General features: G+C 48.6%; 1 protein-coding gene across 3 annotated transcripts in view; it reads right to left on the bottom strand.

Annotated features, from left to right (window-relative positions):
- Positions 1–670: 670 nt before the first annotated feature.
- Positions 671–19741, bottom strand: part of LAMA5 (laminin subunit alpha 5) — a 135933-nt gene continuing 116862 nt past the window's right edge. For all 3 annotated transcript variants that reach the window (XM_056812875.1, XM_056812873.1, XM_056812874.1), the window contains 25 exons: positions 19175–19316; positions 18862–18964; positions 17689–17802; positions 16729–16908; positions 14746–14894; positions 13687–13863; positions 13321–13457; positions 12618–12771; positions 11858–11991; positions 11532–11694; positions 11085–11207; positions 10674–10825; positions 10276–10408; positions 9716–9859; positions 9215–9345; positions 7249–7416; positions 6994–7126; positions 6738–6883; positions 6446–6638; positions 5840–5998; positions 5555–5714; positions 5298–5431; positions 4279–4369; positions 3362–3481; positions 671–1885 (listed from right to left, as the gene is read on the bottom strand). In XM_056812875.1, the coding sequence (XP_056668853.1) occupies positions 1740–1885; positions 3362–3481; positions 4279–4369; positions 5298–5431; positions 5555–5714; positions 5840–5998; positions 6446–6638; positions 6738–6883; positions 6994–7126; positions 7249–7416; positions 9215–9345; positions 9716–9859; positions 10276–10408; positions 10674–10825; positions 11085–11207; positions 11532–11694; positions 11858–11991; positions 12618–12771; positions 13321–13457; positions 13687–13863; positions 14746–14894; positions 16729–16908; positions 17689–17802; positions 18862–18964; positions 19175–19316 (3586 nt within the window). In that variant the 3' untranslated portion in view covers positions 671–1739. The remainder of the gene's footprint in view (positions 1886–3361; positions 3482–4278; positions 4370–5297; positions 5432–5554; positions 5715–5839; positions 5999–6445; positions 6639–6737; positions 6884–6993; positions 7127–7248; positions 7417–9214; positions 9346–9715; positions 9860–10275; positions 10409–10673; positions 10826–11084; positions 11208–11531; positions 11695–11857; positions 11992–12617; positions 12772–13320; positions 13458–13686; positions 13864–14745; positions 14895–16728; positions 16909–17688; positions 17803–18861; positions 18965–19174; positions 19317–19741) is intronic.

Here is a 19741-nt window from a genome sequence, read left to right as displayed (position 1 = left end):
TTGTGAGCTCATGGAGAGTTGGAGCTGAGTGCCAGGATGTTGGTCATGGACATCCTGTTAGTGACTACAGGCAGGGCTGGAACCTCCGTAGATAAGTTTTCCCGGGGGGACATCTGCTAAATTAAATAGACCACATGAAAGCTGCAAATGGGTCAGCTTTCCAGAGCATATACCTTGTTTTTCCAGATGTGGCTCTATCTCTTTGATTTGAAGAAAAAGTTATTCTGGGTGCTTCAGATGCATCTAGAGGCTGACAGCTTGGCTGTCTAAAGAGATTTTTCAAAATCTCTAAAACAAGAGACAGACTTATGAACTAAAAATAGTCAAGGAGTGTGTGCACACGTGTGCATGCATGCATGCAATGACATTAAGCAGGGACCAGATGCTTTGACAAAGCACCTTAGGTTTATATCACATTACCTAAGGGGCAACTAGGTGGCTCAGGGGATAGGCACGACCTGGGTTCAAATCTGGTATCAGATGTGTGAGCCTGGTCCAGTCCCCCAACCCCAGTTGCCTAGTCCTTGCCACACTTCTGCCTTGGAACTCATACTTCTCTCTATTCCAAGACAAGGTAAAAGGATTTTTAAAAGAATTATAATATCGGATGATGCCATCAAGCCCCTCTGATGAAGCAAACAGGATTTTTTCCTATTTCATTTAACCAGTATTCAAAATAAGCACATTTCCTTTTTTATTATTTTTGCTTTCAAAAGTATGTACCAGTGATTTACAAAGCTTTCATTTCTACTGAAAAAGGGTGAAAGAAAAATGCCATACTAAGTTCATTGGAAGATAAGAGATTAACCCATTGTATAATATTTACCCAATCATATAAAAAACCATAATTTATAAATCATTTCCAGACATAAGATTTATCCCCATACATCTAGATATATACACACAAATATATATAATATGTATAAAAACATAAATGTGTAAGTGCACAAAGTGAGCTAAGTGGACAAAAGAAAAGTCTTGTCATTGGAGCTGTACTACAACCAGTGAAAATCAATAAATTTGACCCTAAAAGGATTGAGGAGGGAATAAATATATGGACTCCAAGCAATTTTATGGGGATCAATTCTGAGAGATGTTTAATGGGGAGAAGACTTACTGGGGGCAAGGACACGATCACCATCTTCAAGTATTTGAAGTGTTGTCATGTGGAAGAGAAATTAGATTTCTTTTAATTTGGCCTAAGGGAGCAGAATTGGGATTGGTGGCTAACAGGGAGATTTGGGCTTAATGGAAGGAAAATCTTTGTAAGGAGCAGAGCTATTCAAAAACGGAATGAGAGGTAGTGAGTTCTCCATCCCTAGAATCTTGAAGCAAAAGCTGGATGGGTGGACTTGGGGATGCTGCAGAGTCAGTTCATGCTTCAGTGTGGTGGACTAGATTTCTTCTGGAGGTCCCCTCCAGCTTTGAGATTCTGTGAGTGGTGGGCAAACCAGCAAGCACAGCTGAGGGACCACCTTAACCTTAGCACCATCTCAGGCCCAGAAATGTGTAGCCCCGCTTTGGGTTCTTAAATTACAGAAGATGTGTTCAATTTACTTCATTACCACTGATGACTTGTAAAGTGTCTAATGCTTGAATCAGTTGTCCAAATTTCCCCACTGGGGTGAAAAATACTGAGAAGATGATGGAGCGCAGTGTCTGCCAATGCTTAATAACCAGAGAGAGGGGCCATATGCAAGCAGGGCAGCTTTAATCTCTTATGTGTCTGGGCCATTTATTTACATAACCGGGCAGCCACTTGCACCCACCGACCCTCGGACAGTACCAGTGTGCGTCAGGTCTATGGGGTGACGGTTTATTACGAGGTTCCTCATACAGCCATGGTAACCAGGGGGAGATGATGGACTTGTGCCCTTTGAGGTCTCTGTGGGATGGGGGAGGAGAGTAAGGGTATCAACAGAAAACAATAGTTAAGCCTTGTGAAGATTGGATTTGGCTCTCTCCTGATTGTAACAATGAAGGCACTTAGCTCTTCCTTGATTGTGAAGTAAAGGAAGAGCCAAGTACTACAATCAGGGGAGAGCCAAATCCAATCTTCACAGCCTAGAAGTAAATTAAGCAACCTTACATCTGCTATCCTCACTCCCAACTTTCCCCAGTCCCTGGTGCACTAAGGCTAGGGTTGCTCTCCTTGGGCTGGGGGCAAGCGTGTCTGTAATATTTTAGATAATATTTCGATATGATCAGTCTCCTTTGAATCCTATGCATCTTATGTTTTTAAAATCATTCTCAGAGGGATCTGGGTACTTCAGGGGCCTGCCAGTGTCCTCCTGAACAGTGAGTCCTTCAGCTGTTAAGCTTTCATAGATACTGGCAGTGACAGAAGCACTGTTTTCTCTAGGACATTGAGATTTTGCTCTACTCTTAAATAAAACGGTCATTTTTTTTTAGGGGATGCAGGCAGCCCTCCTCGTCTATATTATCTCACTGGTGCCTCTAAACATCTCACTGTAATGGTAGGGAAACATTGATGGCACACACCCAGGGACAGCAGGGGTGCTATATTTTTACAGCTGACATTTCTAGAGTGCTTTGGGTTTCCAAAAACACTTAGCCAACAACACCTCTTAATATAAGCATTGACATCCCAATTTTATAGATGAGAAATCTGAAACTCAGCAAGGCCACGTGACCCATCCTGGGTTGCGTGACTAATGCTAGAGGTGGTGCTCACCATTGGGCCTTCTACTTTGTTCTAACCATCATTCGATGCAAAGAGCACCATCTAGGGGTCAGAAGATCTGGATTCTAGTTTTGATTCTACTGACTGGCCCAGTGCCTGGGACAAGCTGAATGATTGTTCTAGGCCTCAATTTCCTCTGAATGTAAAATAGAGACTAACATCATCTACTCTGTATAATGAGCGTAAGACTAGCTCCAGTATTTATATAGTGCTTGAAGGTTTGAAAGCACTTTACATATATTATCTCATTTGATCCTTGCAGCACTCCTGTGAAGTAAGTACTGTTATTTCTGTTTTGTGAATGAGGAAACTGAGACTGAGAGATTAAGTGACTTGCCCCAGGCAACACACACTGATTAAAATTAGACTTCCTGACTTCTAAATTCTGGGGTCTACCTACAATGTAATATAGTTTATCAATCAACAAAGTAATCTTGTTCTCCTATTAGACATTAAGCTTCTGAGGACAAGGGCTATCCTTTCCTCGGGGCCCCTGTTTATAGGCTGTATACACACAAGGTACTTAATCCCAATTTAGTGCATTTTCAGACTAGACCAAAACCTCCTTTAAAGAGATGAAAACATGAAAGACTGTCAGTCATCCCTAAGCTCCCCCTGGAAGCTAGTTCCCCAACTAGCTAGTACACAGGAACTTACCTGGCAGACCTCCCAGGTAAAGAGGTTCTTTGGTGATAATGGAAGGTACTAGGGCAGGACCCACTGTATAGTTGCCTTCAGTATCCACATCAAGTTGGATCATATTTCTTCCTTTAATCACTGGGAGGAAAGGTCTTGGTCTTAGTTCTCCCAAAGCTTACCCAGGGGGCTGAGCTTCCTTGGGGCCCCAGACCTCCCCTGAGCAGAGCCACAGACATTGAAAGGGACACACAAAGGAAATAACATTTTTAGTTTGGCCTGAGGGGCGGAAGACAGCCTTGTACTTGGAGAATCCTGAGGTTCCAGAGAGTATCATCCAAGGGGAAATGATTTAACATTTCCCATCCCCAAGGCAACTCATCTACTTGTACTTTTTTTTTTTGAGGGGAGTTCTTTGGTAGCTGAATTAGCTTCTTTCTCTCCATCCCACCTTCTTGCCTCTACTCTAGCCGCTGCCTTCTAGCTCAACTCTCTCCATCTCAGTTCCTAGCCTCAGACTTTCATCAGGTCTCTCCCCTGGTCAGATAACTTTCACGGTTCCCAAAAGAAAGACCAAGTCTCAGTTCCCCATTCAGAGAATTCAAGGTTTCGATGGTCTATCTCTACTTTGCCCCACTAAAAGACTGGTTCAACTAGGCCCATCACCTCAGTGTCTCCCTCCCTCAGGGCTGCCTTCGAATAATTTCTTAGGACATTCTTCCTACACAGATCCTTGCAAACCTCTCCCCAGCTTCACACAATGTCACGGGGAATGTGAGCCTGTGTCTACTTTATGCCAATCCTGTTGCATACCCAAGGTCTGAATGAGAACATTTGGATCATCTGCCCCTGTGGATTACTGGCTGTCTAGGGAGGCCTAGAGGAAGTTTCTGGGCCAGGAAGCCATGGGCAGAGGGAAGGGGGTAGCATCACTTCACCTGCAATCCGGTGCCACAGGCCATCACAGAGAGGAGGCCGGGCCACTGACACAGAGAATTCACCTGCCCCGGTGTTGGCTCTGATAAGCACCTGAAGCAAAACACATGAGACAGTTCACTGAAAGCTGCAAAAGGAAGATGTGGTTGACAATGTTTAACCAACCTATGGCATGGGGCTGTTGGGAGGACAACTTGAAGCAGTAAATAAAGGGTCCTGTGAGAGGAGAGAGAGGGAGGGGAGAGAGAGACAGAGAGACAGAGACAGAGAGAGAGAGACAAAGAAAGAGAGAGAGGAAGAGAGAAAGGGAGAGATAGAGAGGGGAAGATGAATGGGGGTAAAAGCAAATAAAGATGGGTTATAATTCACTATTGTGTATGCTTATTATTACAAAACTCATTCTTCAGAATACCAAGTCTCCACCTAATCACTTCTTGTCATCTTATTAATTCATCTTTTATTAACTCTACATAGAATCCCTTCTGCGCCTCCCTGTGTGGCCCGGTGACGGTGACCCAGGTTCTAAAGGCTATGCCTGCAAAGTTCCCTTAGTATAGGTTCTACCAGGATGGAATGCTTTGGGCCCAGGTCCCATGAGAGAGAGACTATTTTCTGCTCAGCTTGGGAAAATTCAGAGGCTCATTACCAGGAAGGTGGGGGGGGGGGGGGTGGTGGTCTCCTCTTGATTATTTTTGGCTATAGCAGCCCCCTAAGACCATGTATACAGTATGGAGAAGGCTGCAGTCTATCAATGGACCAAGTACTCTTGGTATTTCAAGTCAGTGAGTATGAAGGATTAATATGCAAGAGCCTGTGCTCGGCTCAGTGTGGGGACCATTCATTAGTGCGGGCACGAGCTGACCGGGCCTTATTCAGATGGTTTCATGGGTTGGCTGTGGCCAAAGACGATTTCCTGCCTGATGGTTCACTCTCCAGGCTAGCTGGGCCGCCCTCTATGTCCCAGGGAAGGGCAGAGACCCTGGCAGGCCAGGGCTGCCTCGGTCATCCTGGCCCCACTCACCTTGTCTGCATCTGCTTGAAGTCTGACATAGGGTGGCCTCTGCCCGGATCCCAGGTGAAAGATGAGTCCGGCTGCTGCCCAAGGACGAACCTCCAGCATCAGCTCCAGTTCTGGGCCGTCCCCACTGGGGGGATCTGTGGGATACGCAGTGGGGTGTGCTGGTCAGGGAGCTCCTCTTAATGCTTCAAGCTCTCCTTCCCTCCCCCCACCCTCTCCAGAGCCCAAGCAAGGCCCAAGGGCAGAGAAAGTTCACAGACCCAACACGACAGCTCCCCCTTCTGCAGCAAAGAACAGGCCCTTCTCCAGGGCCCCCGTGTAACATGGGACCACCCCTTGGAGCTGTGTTGGGGCCTCCAGAGGCTGTCCATTCAGCTTCAGGTTCCTTATGCATCCTTTGAAGGCAGAGCCGGCTGCTTCCTGGGGGAAAGGTTTGTGTGACTTAGAAGAACCCAAATGGCTGGGCACAAAGGGAGACGGTGGGCAGTGGGGGCAGGCAAAGGGTGTTCTGAGATGGTGGGACGGTGATGGGGCCATTATCTTACTGGAAGATGAGTCCAGCTGTGGCCCGAGGGGAGGCCACCCACATAGATCGGTCCATGACCCAGCAATGCCTTCCTGCGGCCAGGAGGCCCCTTACTGCTCTGAGCCCGAAGCCCGTCGATCACCAGCTGAATTCGATTCTGCTCTCGGCTGATAAAGACCTGAGAAGAAGGGCACAGGATGACTATCCTCCAAAGGGGAAACCCAGGAGAGGGCTGGTTTGGGACATGGCCATATGGGTTTTGGCCTCACTCATCCTCATCCCGATTCCAGGGCCGGGTACCGGGCAAAAAGGTGGCTTCCTGAGCTCCCATTACATGTGAGAATCCTGTGATGGGGGAAGCCAGAGTGCAGATGGTCCAGAAGAGAAAGAGAGGACAGGCCGTGAAGACATCTAATGCAGACAGATTTCTCAAGCAGTTTAGCCAAAAAAGGAAGGAGGGAAAAGAAATCCTAATCCTAGGCTCCAGCAGGAATCTCATTTCTCCCTAATCCTCATGCCTGCTCCAGCTTCTCTATGACTCCGATCCAGCTTGACTCAGTTCTCCTCTGGTGGGCAGGAGTAGTTTCTGGGGAACATTTGCACCCCCCACCCTGGGGCTCCTTACCGCATGCCAGCCTCCTGGCTTATATCGCTCATGGCTGCGGATCCGAAAAGGTTTTCCCTGACCTCCTGCCTGGAGGACAAAGTGGCCATGACTGAGGTAGAGGACCAGGAAGGGGCTTCCTGACTCCACAGTGGGCACAGCCAGAAGGAGCCCCTGGGGTGAGCGAAGTCGGATATCCATGAAGAAGTGGGTCCTGCGTGGGATAGGGCCAGAGAACACGGTGTCAGGTTCAAGGGAGGTTGGACTTTCCTCTCTAAGGAGCTGGGAACAGCACAGCTGAGAGGATGCTTACCGTTCCTGGAAAGAGAATGGGACATGAGCAAACTGCAGATGGCTGCCGGGAGAAGCCCCAAGCTGGTAAGCGTTGCTGATGGTTTTGGGATGGGCGGAGATCTGGCAGGCAGCGTCCGGGGGGCTATCCAAGTCGTGGAGAGCAGCCTGGGGGACAGAGGATGATGGGAAGGCGATGAAGCAGGACTGTAGAGCCACAGGGGCTTGTCCCACCCAGCTGCTCCTTCCCCAGCTCCCCATGGGCAAGCAGCTCCAACCTTGGGTTTCCTTCGGAACTTCCTTGGCGATACCCTGAGCTGGAGTGGTTGGTCCAGGACAGTGCAACCTGTGGTCACATTGATGTTCTGAATGTTCTGCTGCAGGTCGACTACATGCTGGGCCTCCGACACCCTGGGGACCAAGCAGAAGGGTCACCGAGGGCTCTTGGGGTGCTGACGCTCGCCTCACTGGGCAGCCTCCAGCCAGGCCAGCAATCTCCAGGGCTGATGGTCTCCCCCTTCTCTGTGACTTACCGCCGCACAAAGACGTTGCTGATACAGCCCGTCAGGTTTTGGAAGGCACCAGACTCTGGCAGCCCCCCAAGAAGGAAGCGAGGAGGGCCTTCGGTGGCAGCCTGACGCTGAGACCGGCCCCCTTGGCGCTCTGTGCCTTGGAGTTGATCGTCCACGTACAGCCAGACCCTGGAGGAGAAGGGTGTTTGTGAGTACCGCCACCAGACCTTCCATGACGGCCATGCCAACGACACGCACAATTCCCATCCTTTGGGCCCCGTGGAAGGAAGACAGGCCTCTCCCCCACACTGCTACGTGCAAAATAGATTCCAAGTTATCAGAGGGAATTTTGATTAGACTAGGTAGGGAATGACTGCCAGACTTATAATCTTTCTTGCAAGTGGTGAAATCTACTTCAGCTGGAATGCAGCTGAGCCCAAGGCCTGGCACATGGCAGGTGATCGATATGGCACTGAATGGATAAGTAATTAATAAATAAGGGCAAAGGGGCAAATGTGCTGCCACAACATACAGAAGGTATCCCAAGTTCGGAGAGACATGTGTGATCGCTTCGACAGAACACTGATCTTCTTAACGAAAGGACCCAATATGGGGATTTGGAATCAGGAAGACCTAAGTTCGAATCCCACTTCAGACCCTTATTAATGATGTGACTGTTAAGTAATTAGTCTCCCTCAGTTTCTTCATTCTGCCAAATCGGAGTAGTAACAGCCCCAACCTCACAGGAGGGTTGCTATCATCAAATGAGAGACTCTGGAAAATGCTTTTAAACCTTAAAGCAATATCTTGATGTTGGTGCTTCAGAATAATGACAATCCAAGGCTCCCTTGGGGGTCTAAGTCCTCCTCAGCACAGGCCCCCGTGCATCATGGTGGGTCTTTGGGAGCATCAGAGGACAACAATGTCCCTGCTGCCAAGGGGGTGTAAGATTAAAATTAATATCCAGTGACTCCAAGTATTTATATTTTATAAGGGTTACTAATAATCACTTGAAGTAAAAAGAAAATAAACTAAAGAAATAAAGAGTAAACCCACATGTATAGATTCTCCTGCCTGGCATAAAGCCCGCTTTCCCAGCCTTGATCAGGGAAAAAGAGAGAGGGCGGAGTTACACTTACAACTTTATCTCCAAACCTTAAGGAGGTAAGGTGAGAACAAAGATGGGAAGCTGGGAAAGAGAGTTTGAGGGAGCAAAATTCTAATTATACAGGGGCCCACCACCCTTGCCCAAGAAGCCACTTTTCAGTCAGCCCAAGGGATTCTCAGACAAGGCAGAAGCCGTCCCCAGGGCCACTCCTGAAGCACTTCCTAACTAGGGAGAAGGAACTAGTGCTTGGGCTCTCCTGGTACAGCCTTAAAGTGTTGGTGCTTACCCCTGCCCCCTGAGGAGGCATCACAGCATGGGGGAGGAGGGAGGGGAAGTTCACTAAGCACCTGCTATGCGCCAGACTCATCTTTGTGAGTTCAAATCTGGCCTCAGAAAGCTACTAGTCCTATGACCCTGGACAAGTCCCTTAAGCCTGTTTGTTTCCTCACTGGAGCTAGAGAAGTATCTTTGCCAAGAAAACCCTCAGACACGACAGACAAATGACTGAATAACCACAACCACAACATGCCAGGCACTGTGCAAAGGGCTTTACAAATATGGCGGCCCTCGAGGCTGGCTTTGAATCAGGATCTCCTGGACTCCAGGGTTCTCCTAGCACCCCTGGAAAACTCTAGAATTCCTGGGCTTTTTAGTTTGTAAAGTGCTTTCCCAATGGGAGTGTGCGCAATCCTTACAAAAGCCTGGTGGATTAAGGTGCGCTGGACTATATGGAGAGGGGTCCTAGCCTGTCTGGGTGGAGTTGGAGCACCAGGACATCAGGGTGTCTGTCTGCCCCACCTCCCCAGCAGTGCTAACGCCCGGGGCGGTGGAGGTGGTGGGGAATGGAGAATGGGAACGAGAGGAGCTCAGAAAACTCACCCTGTGTCATTACTGTAGACAGCCACGTAGTGTGCAGCCCCATCTGCGTAAGCACCTCTCGTCATCACCTCACTCCGACGGAACTTGAGAGTCACCCGGCCCTGTCTCAGGGATACCTGGAAAATGCCCTCCTGGTACCGTGAGGGCAGGTACCATGTGGTCAGTGAAGGGAAAAGGTGTAGGAATCTCAGTGTAGATCCCACGAGGGGGTGGGAAGAAAGAAAGGGGCCCTTTGAGACTCCCATGGATCCTGGAGAATGGGGAAGGGCGCTTCCAAGGGGTGGTGTCTCTTCCCTGGAGCACCCAGCTCACCCACCCGTCACCCTCATAAGCACCAGGGATGTGGCTTCCCAAAGGGGGATGGTCCATCCAAGGAAGTGGACAGAATTAAACAGGAGGCCCAGGTTAGAGTCCAGAAGGAGAGAAGGATTTGGGAGGGGAGGGCTGGAAACCCAATCGATTCTGGGTTAGGCAAGACTCCCAAGATGTTTTGAAACGTACTGGAGAGGCATGATAGTAGAGAAGACCGCTGTCTTGGGTGGAACGGAAGCCAAAACCAGTGTAGAAGTTTCCGGTGAGAGGGGGCACATCTCTGAGGGCCAAGGTAAGGTAGCCATGCCCATGGAAGGTCATGGATCGAGTAATCTGCCATGAGAGGAACATGTCAGGAGGAAGGCTCTGAGGCTCCCACCTGATCTTGATGACTGTCCCATGTCCGGTGCTGAACACTTGTGGGCTCCTACCTCAGAGGTCATCTAGTCCAACCCTTTCATTTTCTAGAGGAGGATACTGGGGGATGTGGGGTGTGCAGGCAACAAGCATCAGAGGTCATATTGGAACAGGAAGGTGAAGGCCCCTTCCCACAGCATCACCTTTTCCCCTCTGATCTCACTTCCTCCTAAAGAAGGCACGTGAGGAATTGTCATCCCTATTTTTCAGTTGAGAAAACTAAGGTCCGGAAGGAAAATGGAACAGGACTCAAGCCCTGGCTGCCCAGTCCTAAGCTACCATACTGGACGAGGAGGAGGATGTACCAGGGATCTCCAAAGTGAGTCTCTTACCAGGAGGTCAGATGTGCAGCCTGAGCTGATGCCTGTGGTATTCAGTCTCTTCAGGTCCACATATTTGCCAAGGGCTTTGAGACCCTTCACACAGCCTCGAATCGACCCTCCAGTGGGGAACAAGGGTCGTAGGCTGTGAAGAGGCAATGAGGGACTGGTCAGACACTTCTGCTGCCTGGCATGGCCCCCCAGCTTTGGGATGCCATCCCGGCTCTTCTGCCCATCCTTCCAGGCCTCGGCTTGTCTTTCTTCTTTCTGGGAAGCCTTACGTGACTCTAGTCTGCACCAGGATCTCCCACCCTGAACTTCCACAGTTCAGAGCCCTGGCCTCTCGATTGCTGAGTCTAGCTGGCTTGGGTGGGGGGGGAGGGAAGAGAGAAAGGAGGCGGGAGCCTTACCTTGAGGGAAGCTGGGCCAGAGGAACCCCTCCCAGGTAGTAGGAGTCAGCGTTTTCCAGCATATTCTCCTCCTGCAGGCTGAAGACAGACACTCGCTCCACTCGGACCAGGACCCGCTTTCGGCCTGCCCCACCCATGATGAAAATCTGGATCTAGGGGAAGGAGAAGCAGAGAAGGAGACGCTCGGGGCCTCTCCAAGTCCCAGAGCCCCATTCCATCTCAAAGTCCTGTTGGCCCACCACCTTGTGGGAAGCCCGGCAGGACCCAGGAGCCAAAGCCCTGGTCTCACCATGAGAATACCTGGGGGACCCAAGCCATCTCTGAGTCCTCATCCCCTTTCCCAGGAGAGTGCTGGGACTGTATGATGCTTTGATGGGGAAGGGTGCAAAGAGGGAGAAGGGGCCAAATTACCGCTTTGTTGGACGAGGTAAGGGGTGCCAGTTCCTGTTGGGGGGTGGCAGTCTGCAGCCCATGGTAAAAGTCATAGTAGAGGACAAGGCGGCCTTCCTGAACAGCCAGACATAGGAACTGGCCCTGAGAGAAGGAGACAAGGTGAGAAGGGAGCTGGGGAGAGTCACTGCAGAGGGGAATTAGGAGAGGACAGAGTCTGGGGAGAGAGGGGAAGGGAGAGGAGAGATAAGAAGCTGTGATGGAGGCAGTGAGAGCCGAAAATGCACCGCCTCTGGCGTCAAGCACCAGGGTTCAGATTCCACCTCGGATATTTGCAATAAACCTCTTTGTGCCAACCTGAAGAGCTTGGGCTTGACAGACTTGTGTTTCCTGTCAGGTCTAGACATATGTTCACTAGGCCCAATGGGTCTAGAAGCAAGGAAGGGGTTGGGAGAATGGTGCCCATGCCTGGTACTGAAGGAAGAAGATGATGCCAGTATAGGAGACCAGTCTCAGCTCCTGCTCAAAGCGCTTGGTGCTGCTCATCTGACTCTCAAAGCTGATGTGTGCAAAGCCTGTGCCATCCAGGTAGGAGCCATCTGTCAGCCAGGGGTCCCCCGTGGACTTGGACCTAGTCAAGGAGACAAACTTGAGACCTCTCCTCCCTCTATCCCTAGCTGCTCCCAGCACCGCCTTACACCCTTCCAGGTACTGAGAAGGAATGGAGATCAGAGATAAAAGAGGGGTCAAAGAAGGGGGCAAGAGTCAGGGACGAGGCTGGGGAAGGAAGGCACCTGGCGCAGGGTTTGTCTGTAGCTGTATCCAGATGGAAGGTCCTCAGGAAGTTGTAAAGACTCATAACCTCCTCATTCAAGGTGTCCATCTCAATGCAGCCCCGGTAACCAGGGTAACGCAGAGGCACGGGGGGCTGAAGGGGCAGAAAGGGAAAATTAGAAAACAGGTTAGTGGACAACCAAGGTAAGCTGACTATATTGGAAGGCTTAGCAAATGGCCTCTGTCTTCAACCTACAGCAGAACAGAGTTTGGAAAAGGTGAGTTGATACCAAGAGGCAGAGGAATTTCTGCTCTGAGAAGAGGCGATGGAGGGAGCCTCAGAACTTCCCTCTCAGAGGGTTGTCTGCCAAGAGGCAGTGTGATGAATAAGGCGGCCCTCCTTCTCTCTGCCTTTCACAATCCTTTAGCTTCCTATCTCCTCTGGGAAGTGTTCCCTGATTTCCTCCCTAGCTCCACCAACCAAGCTAAAAATGGTTTCTCCTCACTCAGATTCTCTAGAGCATTTTGTCTGATCTGTCTTGGCCCCATCATATCCTCCTTTATTTGTAAACATGTCATATTCCTTCAATAAATAAAATAAAAATGACAGAGACCATCAGTTTTTAGCTCTATATTCCCAATTCCTTGCACTTGAATTACCCTGCGTTTATTAATTGTTCTGAGTCTAACAGAGGTATTCATTTGCACACCACTGGTCAGGGAATGGAATTTTTGTCTCCCTTCTCTTCCTCATCCCATGAGGACCTTTCCTGGGCTTACCGTGAAGTTGGAGGGATAGCCACCCACATAGAAGACAAAGTCCTGAGGTCTTAGATTGAGTAGACCCTGGTCCCCAGGGTACACACTATCTCCCTTGGTCTCATGTACTGTCTGCTTTTCCATTGTGACAGACATATGACCATACTGAAGGATCCTAGGACAGGAGAAGAAAAAATGAGAGCCCTGAAGATGCCTCAGGCAGTGCTTTCTCACCCATGGTGCTCTCCCTCCATATCTCTCCTTTTTTCTTGGCCTACACCTGTCTTTCCCACAGAAGACTGATTCTCTCATTTCACAGGGAAAATGAGGCCAAGGAGAGTGAGGTGACTTCCTTAAGTCCCATGCCAAGAACTTGATGCATTAGCCCAGGCTGCCTCTTGCTTAAGTGGAGAACCAGAGGTGATCAAGGGAAGTCCTAGAATCGTAGTTGTAGAGCTAGTAGAGGCCTTGGGGATAATGAATTCCCCATAAGGAATCATGTTCCTTATGAGTAAACAAACCTCAAGAGAGGAAGTGATTTGCCCAGGTTTGCACAACAATTTTAGCATCAAAGCTGGATCTAGAAGACTCCTGGTCAGGCGCCCTCTTCCCTAGACTGCTGCCTCCCCTCTGAAGAGACTTTGGAGGATGAGAGATTGCTGCATCCCTCCCGTCTGAAAGCCTAAAGGGCAGGGGGTCCGGGTAGCAGGGGGAGGATATAGACCTGTCAATGCTGACAGTAGCAAACTGTTCTCCGATGTCCTCGTCGATGGTCAGAGTCCTGTGGTCTGCTTCCCCAAGCCGGTAAACCCACTGCACCTTGTGTTCACGTAGGACTACCCCCATGTAGTCCCCAGAGGCCTGGAGGTCAGAACAGGGAAGGATATTCTCCCTGGGACAGGAGCCACCTTGCTTTTCTCTTCTGGTGGTCCCTGCCCCTTCCCTCTTCCCCTAGCCACATGCACTTGGGACTCTTGGTGAAGAGGGGGCCAATGAACTCCAGCCCACCAAGTCTCAGAGTCCCTTCTTGTGGATCTCACAGCCTCTGAGATGTGGGTGGCTGGCTCCCTCTCCTGCCACAGGTGCCTACCTCATGACTGCCCATGTAGAGGACAAACTGGCTGCTGCCATCCTGGCCTTGCTGTTGAGGCGGCTCTGAGCTCTGGATATAGAACTTAAGAGCTGTGTATGCAGCCAAGTCCTGCAAGTCCCGGGGAGGGCGCAGCTGCACTCCTGAGCGGCCATTGAATTTCATGGGCACTTTCACCTGGTAGGGGAAGAGGATCCAACGCCAACAACATGGGTGGGGGCTCTGGGATTTGGGAGGGATTTGGAGGCAAAGGGGTCACTGTCCTTAGTAGGATGTTTAGAGGAACCGGAGAAATGCTTCCTGCCCTGGCACATTCATGCCTCATGCCCCAATGGCAGCCTTGTATTGGGTAGGAACACTCTGTCCAGCCTCCCTAATCAGAGTCACTCTGAGAGGACAAAAGTGTAGGGGAACTTCAGCAACGTTTGCCAAGCCTCTGCAGCCCTTTCTACTCCATTATAGCCCCAGCTTGCCAAGGTGCTCAGAAAGAGGAGCAGGGTATGAAGACAGAACGCGTGTGAAGACACTCCAACGCCTCTGCTTCTGATCGGGCCTGGCAGGCAGAGCTTGGGCAGTCATTGCCTTCATTTGGGACCCCAGCCCTCAGACCCCTCTATTTTCTCTCTTCAAACCCCTCTTATTACCCAGTATCCTCTGCTCCTTCAATAAAATAAGATGCTAATATTCATTTAGTCCTTTAAGGTTTTCAAAGCACTTTACATATATTATCTTGTCTGATCCTCATACTAACTTTGGGAGATAGGTGTTATTACTATTCTTATTTTACAGATGCGGAAACTGAGACTAAAAGAAAATAAATGAATCACTTGGAAGAATCTAGCAAGTATATCTAAATCAGGATTCAAATTCAGGTCTTCCTGACTCCAAATCCAATGCCCTTTCCACTATGTCACCTATATTGCCTCCTTTACACATGTCCTCTGCTCCCTCCTACCCCTATCCTAAGGGACTTCCTTAGGCCCCTCCCTGGTTCTTCTTTTAGCAAAGTCCTTGCTCCCTTGCCTTCACTTCCATCCCTCCGTGTACCCCAGCAGGTACCTTGCTTGCGGCACTACGGGCCTGGGTGATGAGTTCCCGCACACGCAAGATGCTGTTGGAGAGGGCCAGACTGGCATTCTGGCCTCTCTTGTTCTCTAGGTGGCTTAGCTTGGCCAGCAGTTGAGGCAGAGTCTTCTCTAGGCTGGATACTGCAGGGGAGATGACAACCCATAGATGAAACATCCCCATCTCAGAGAGCTGTGGCCAATGGGAACAAAATGGAGCAGTGCCCCTCACCCACCAACTCTAGGCATGGAATTGCGGACTACCAGTGGCCTCCCTTTCTCCATCAATATCAAGGGCAGGATCCTCCTGTCTGTAGGAGGATGAAATTACCCACTGTGGAATAAGTATCATCAAGCTGTATGTCATGTGGGCATCTCAAATCCAACATGTGCAAATCAAAAACGATTGTATTTCCCCCAAATTCATCCTTCTTCTGAGCTTTTATATTTCTTTTGAGGGCACCATAATCTTTGCAGTTATCCACGTTCAAAACCTCAGTGCTTCATTCTCTCACATAGCCAATCAGTTGCCATCTTGTCCATCTTCTTCCATAGCATCCCTCACATATGGTCCCTTCTTTCCCCTCATATGGCCATCACCCTACTTCAGGTCCTTATCACCTCTCACTTGAACGGTTCCAAAGCCTACTCATTGGTCTTCCTGCCTGCCTCAAGCCTCTCCTTTCTCCCTTCCATCCTCCACAAAGCTGCCAAAGAAAGAATGCTAAAGCACAGATCTACCGTATCGTTCTTCTGCTTAATAAACTCCAGTGGCTCCCAATCACTACTCAGAACAAATGCAAATACCTCTTTGTCTTTTAAAGTCCTTCATAACCTGGTTCTCAAAACTCTCTTTCCAGCCTAATTATTGCTCTTCCAAACACTCTCACCTTTGGGTTCTCTCAGATCTAGCCAAACTGTCCTTTGGGCTGTCACTCACTTGCAAAATGAATTCTCCCGCCTCCTGGCTGTTACCATACCAACATACTCCTTCCTCCCCTCTACTTTTTAGAATCCTCCCTTTTCTTCAAAGTTCAGCCCAAGCCCTACTTTGTCACCTGGTCTTTCTTGATCTCCCTCCAGGAGATGCTAGGGCCTACCCTTCAAATTATATTTATTTTGTATGTATGCTGTCTCTGCAAAAGAGTATCATCTCCATGAAAGAAAGTAGGGACTATTTACACTTTATCTAGCATCTAGCACACTGCTTGGTATATCCTAGGCCTTTAATAAGGTACAAAAATATTCATAGCTGTGCTCTTTGTAGTGGCAAGAAAATTAGAAAATTAGCTGATGTCCCTCAATTGGGAAATGGTTGAACAAATTGTGGTATATGAGAGTGATGGAATACTATTGTACTATAAGGAATGATGAACTGCTTGATTTCTATATGAAATGGAAAGAACTCCATGAACTGATGCAGAGTGAAATGAGCAGAACAAGGAGAACATCGTACACTGAGAATGAAACATTGTGGGATGATCAAATGTGACTGACTTTGCTACTAGCAGCAAAGAAATGACCCAGGACAATAAGACAAGGGTCTTATGAGAAAGAAGGCTATCCACACCCAGAGAAAGAACTGTGGGAGTAGAAACCCAGAAAAAAAACATATGTCTTATGAATAGTTTATATGATTTGGGGTTTTGGTTTTCAAATGTTATACATTACAAAAATGAATAATATGGAAATAGATATCAAGTGATAACACATGTGTAACCCAGTGGAATTACTTGTCACCTCTAGGAGCAAGGAGGGAAGAGAGGAGAGAGAGAACAAGAATCATATAACCATGGAAAACTATTTAAAAATAAATAAATAAATTTAAAAATATGTTAATAATGCTTGTTAATTGAATCCATTTTTAACATGAGGAATTTGAGGTACATGTTAAGTATCCTGCTCAAAGTCATATAAAGAGTAGAACCAGCCCTAATACAGAAATCTGCCCACCCCCCAAAGCCCCAAGCTTTCTGACCTGATTTCCCAGCATCTTCCATGGCCTGGGCCAGGTCTTGGTTCCTCAGGTTTCCATACTGATCCTGCCATTGATGTAGATTTCTCTGCATGTCCCTCAGTGTGGCCCCCACCTGTGTGGCTGTGTCATTGGCTTCTATGGCCATTGCCTTGGCACGGGCGATCTTCTCACTTGTGTCATCTAGGACAGGGAAAGATTAGCTCAGTGTCCCAAAGACCAACCTTTCCCAAACCACCCTGAAATGGATCCTTGGCTATTGCTAAGGGGGCACCCATAGTCTCTTCAGAAAGAACCAGGACCATTCATCTCAAATTGTGGATAAGGCAATTTTAATACCAGGGAAGTCCCTGGGAAGAGGGGAAAGAGGTATGGACACCAGAGCTTCAGAGCTCACTAAGCTTCCTGGGGTGGAGACAGCAAATCACAGACCCCATGAACCAATCCCCACAAATTTGGAGTATCTCCTATTATACTAAGGAAACAACAGATTTTCTAAGGAATAAGGAAGATATTGCCAGGGGTGGCAGTCACAGAACTGGCAAGATCATAGGAACATAAATTTAGAGCTAGGAAAGGATCTTAGAAGTAATCAAGTACAACTTCTTCACTTTACACATGAGGAAAGTGAGTTAAAGAGAAGTTGAGTGACTTGTGTAGGGTCACAAAACTAGTGGCAGAGGCAGGATTTGATTCCAGTGCTCTCACCACCATGCCACCTTGCTGCTTAGTGATGACTAATGCAGGTAACATGCAATAAAACTATCTGACAACCAGGATTCTGGGATAATCACACAAATAAAGCCAAGTCCTATACAGTCCATTACCACCAGGTCAATATGTTAGGAAGTTCCTGTAAGATATTCTCTCCTCTAACACCTTAACATGTATGACTGAGTACAGAGATGGGGGGGGGGAAGAGGAGGGGATGATGCAGGTTCCCAAGGAGGGAGGGAGACACACCTCTGTCCATGGCTAGCATGCTCTGCACACCCTTCAGCTGGGCCACGAGCCGATCTTTCTTAGCTTTGGCTTCTTCCAGCTGAGTCCTGGAAGCTTGCAAGGTTTCTCTAATGGCTGGAGGGAGAAGCCCAAGGCAATGTTGTCAGCACAAAGTTGCGTTCCATCTACCCCTACTTTAGACTGAAGCATCCTTCCCAAGGAGGCAAAGGGACACGTGTGCACGTACTCACATAATATACACAAACATGCACATAATTCAATCAATACCATTCAACAAACATTTAGAGGGAATTTCCTTGGTGCCAGGAACTGTCCTAGGTGCTTAGGATGCAAAGAAAAACTGCCCAGTCCCTGCTCTCAAAGACCTTGCAGTCTACACACCCAGAAACATATAAACACAACATTAAAACAGATGAAGACACACAACCGACCATAGATATATACACACAACAACACAAAAACCCATAAATAGACAAAAATACATACAGAGGAACAAATACCCAGATACATGCACAAACATGAGCTTATTTAATGCATATGTAGTGAAAAGAGTGTGGGACTGGGAGTCAGGAGAGATTTTGAGTCAAATCCCGCTTCTGATATTCTGGGCAAAGCATTTACTCTCTTTCAGCCTCAGTTTCCTCACCTGTGAAATGGAGGTAATACTTATACTGTAGGACCTACCTCACTGGGCTGTTGTGAGAATCAAAGGAGATAAATGACATATAAAGTATTCTGAACACTTAAAAGTGTTATCTAATGTTAGTTACTATGTTGCCAACGATGGCGACTAAATAGAGACAGAGAGAGAGACTCACATGGACACATAAATGCAGACAAAGGTGATTATTTGCAGTGACATACAGTGGAACAACACATATACATAAATAGAACGTCTCTAAAATCCAACTTCTTCTCCCCTGGGTTTGAACAAATGCAGTCCCATTCTCAGCCAAGATAATAGCCTAGGAGGCACGTGCCCCCACCTCTATCCCCCCAATCCTGGGTCTATAAAGAGGATGAAGACAGGCAAAAGGCAGTCAAGCAAATGGGACATGGGCACAGCTGCCCAAAGTCAGCCCCATTCAGACAAAAGTCTCTTTCCCTGCCTGTCTTCCTTCCTCTGGCCCATCCAGGTCCCAGCCCAAGCAGTCTCTAGCCCTGGGCTCTCACCTCCACTCAATTTCTTCTGTTGGTTGCGGACAGCTTCTTCCAGAATGCTGCTGTTCTCCCGGAGCTCCCGGGCTCGGGCATTCAGCCCTCCGTGAATCACCATCTGAGTACAAAGGAGGCAAGAAAAGGCTTGTTCTTAACCAACCCAGCCTTGGATCACTGGGGATGGGGGAAGAGCAGATATGAGGCAGGAAACAAAGTATAAATGCTAAAAGCCACCCTGTCCTTTCTCTCTCCCCTTAATCCTTGAGTCAGAAAGAGGGGTCCAGAAAGTCCAAAGGAAACAGTGTGGAAGACCTGGCAGGTCACTCACCCTCCACGTGCTGGTTGCATTTTGCAGGGCCTGGTTAGCAGCTGCCTCTGCTTTCCCCACAGCCTGAAGGATGCTGGCATAAGCATTAGAGGCTTCAATTGCTCGCTGAATGAACCGATCCTGGTTTGTGTCACGAATGATGCTGGGAGCAGGGAAGCGCATGGAAGGTCAGGATCCAGAGTGGGGAGGGATGGCAGAAAACTCCTCTCTCACACACAGTAATCAGAGCCCCACTAACACTGCTCCCTACCATGGCCCTCTAACTTCCCCAACTGCTTCAGCCCATCTACTCTCATCCTGCCTCTGCATAATCCACCGTCCCCATCCCTCATTACCTCCAGAGTCCATTTCTGCCAGGAAGCCACCGATGTTTAGTCCCACACTACTGTGACTGCTTGGTTTATGCCAGGTTCCCATTCATAGAATTTAAAGCTGACAAGCACCCTGAAGATCATCCCATTTAGGCCCAGGAGTGCAAAGGCAGATGCTCAGGGTTACTACCCTTAATAAGCAGCAGAGCTGAGATTCAAACCTAGACCTCTCAATTTCAATTTGGTTTATATTTGT

Source organism: Monodelphis domestica, chromosome 1, assembly GCF_027887165.1.
Source record: "Monodelphis domestica isolate mMonDom1 chromosome 1, mMonDom1.pri, whole genome shotgun sequence".
NCBI lineage: Eukaryota > Metazoa > Chordata > Mammalia > Didelphimorphia > Didelphidae > Monodelphis > Monodelphis domestica.
Note: the sequence above shows the minus strand (reverse complement) of the source record. Positions and strands in the feature narration are given on the sequence as shown.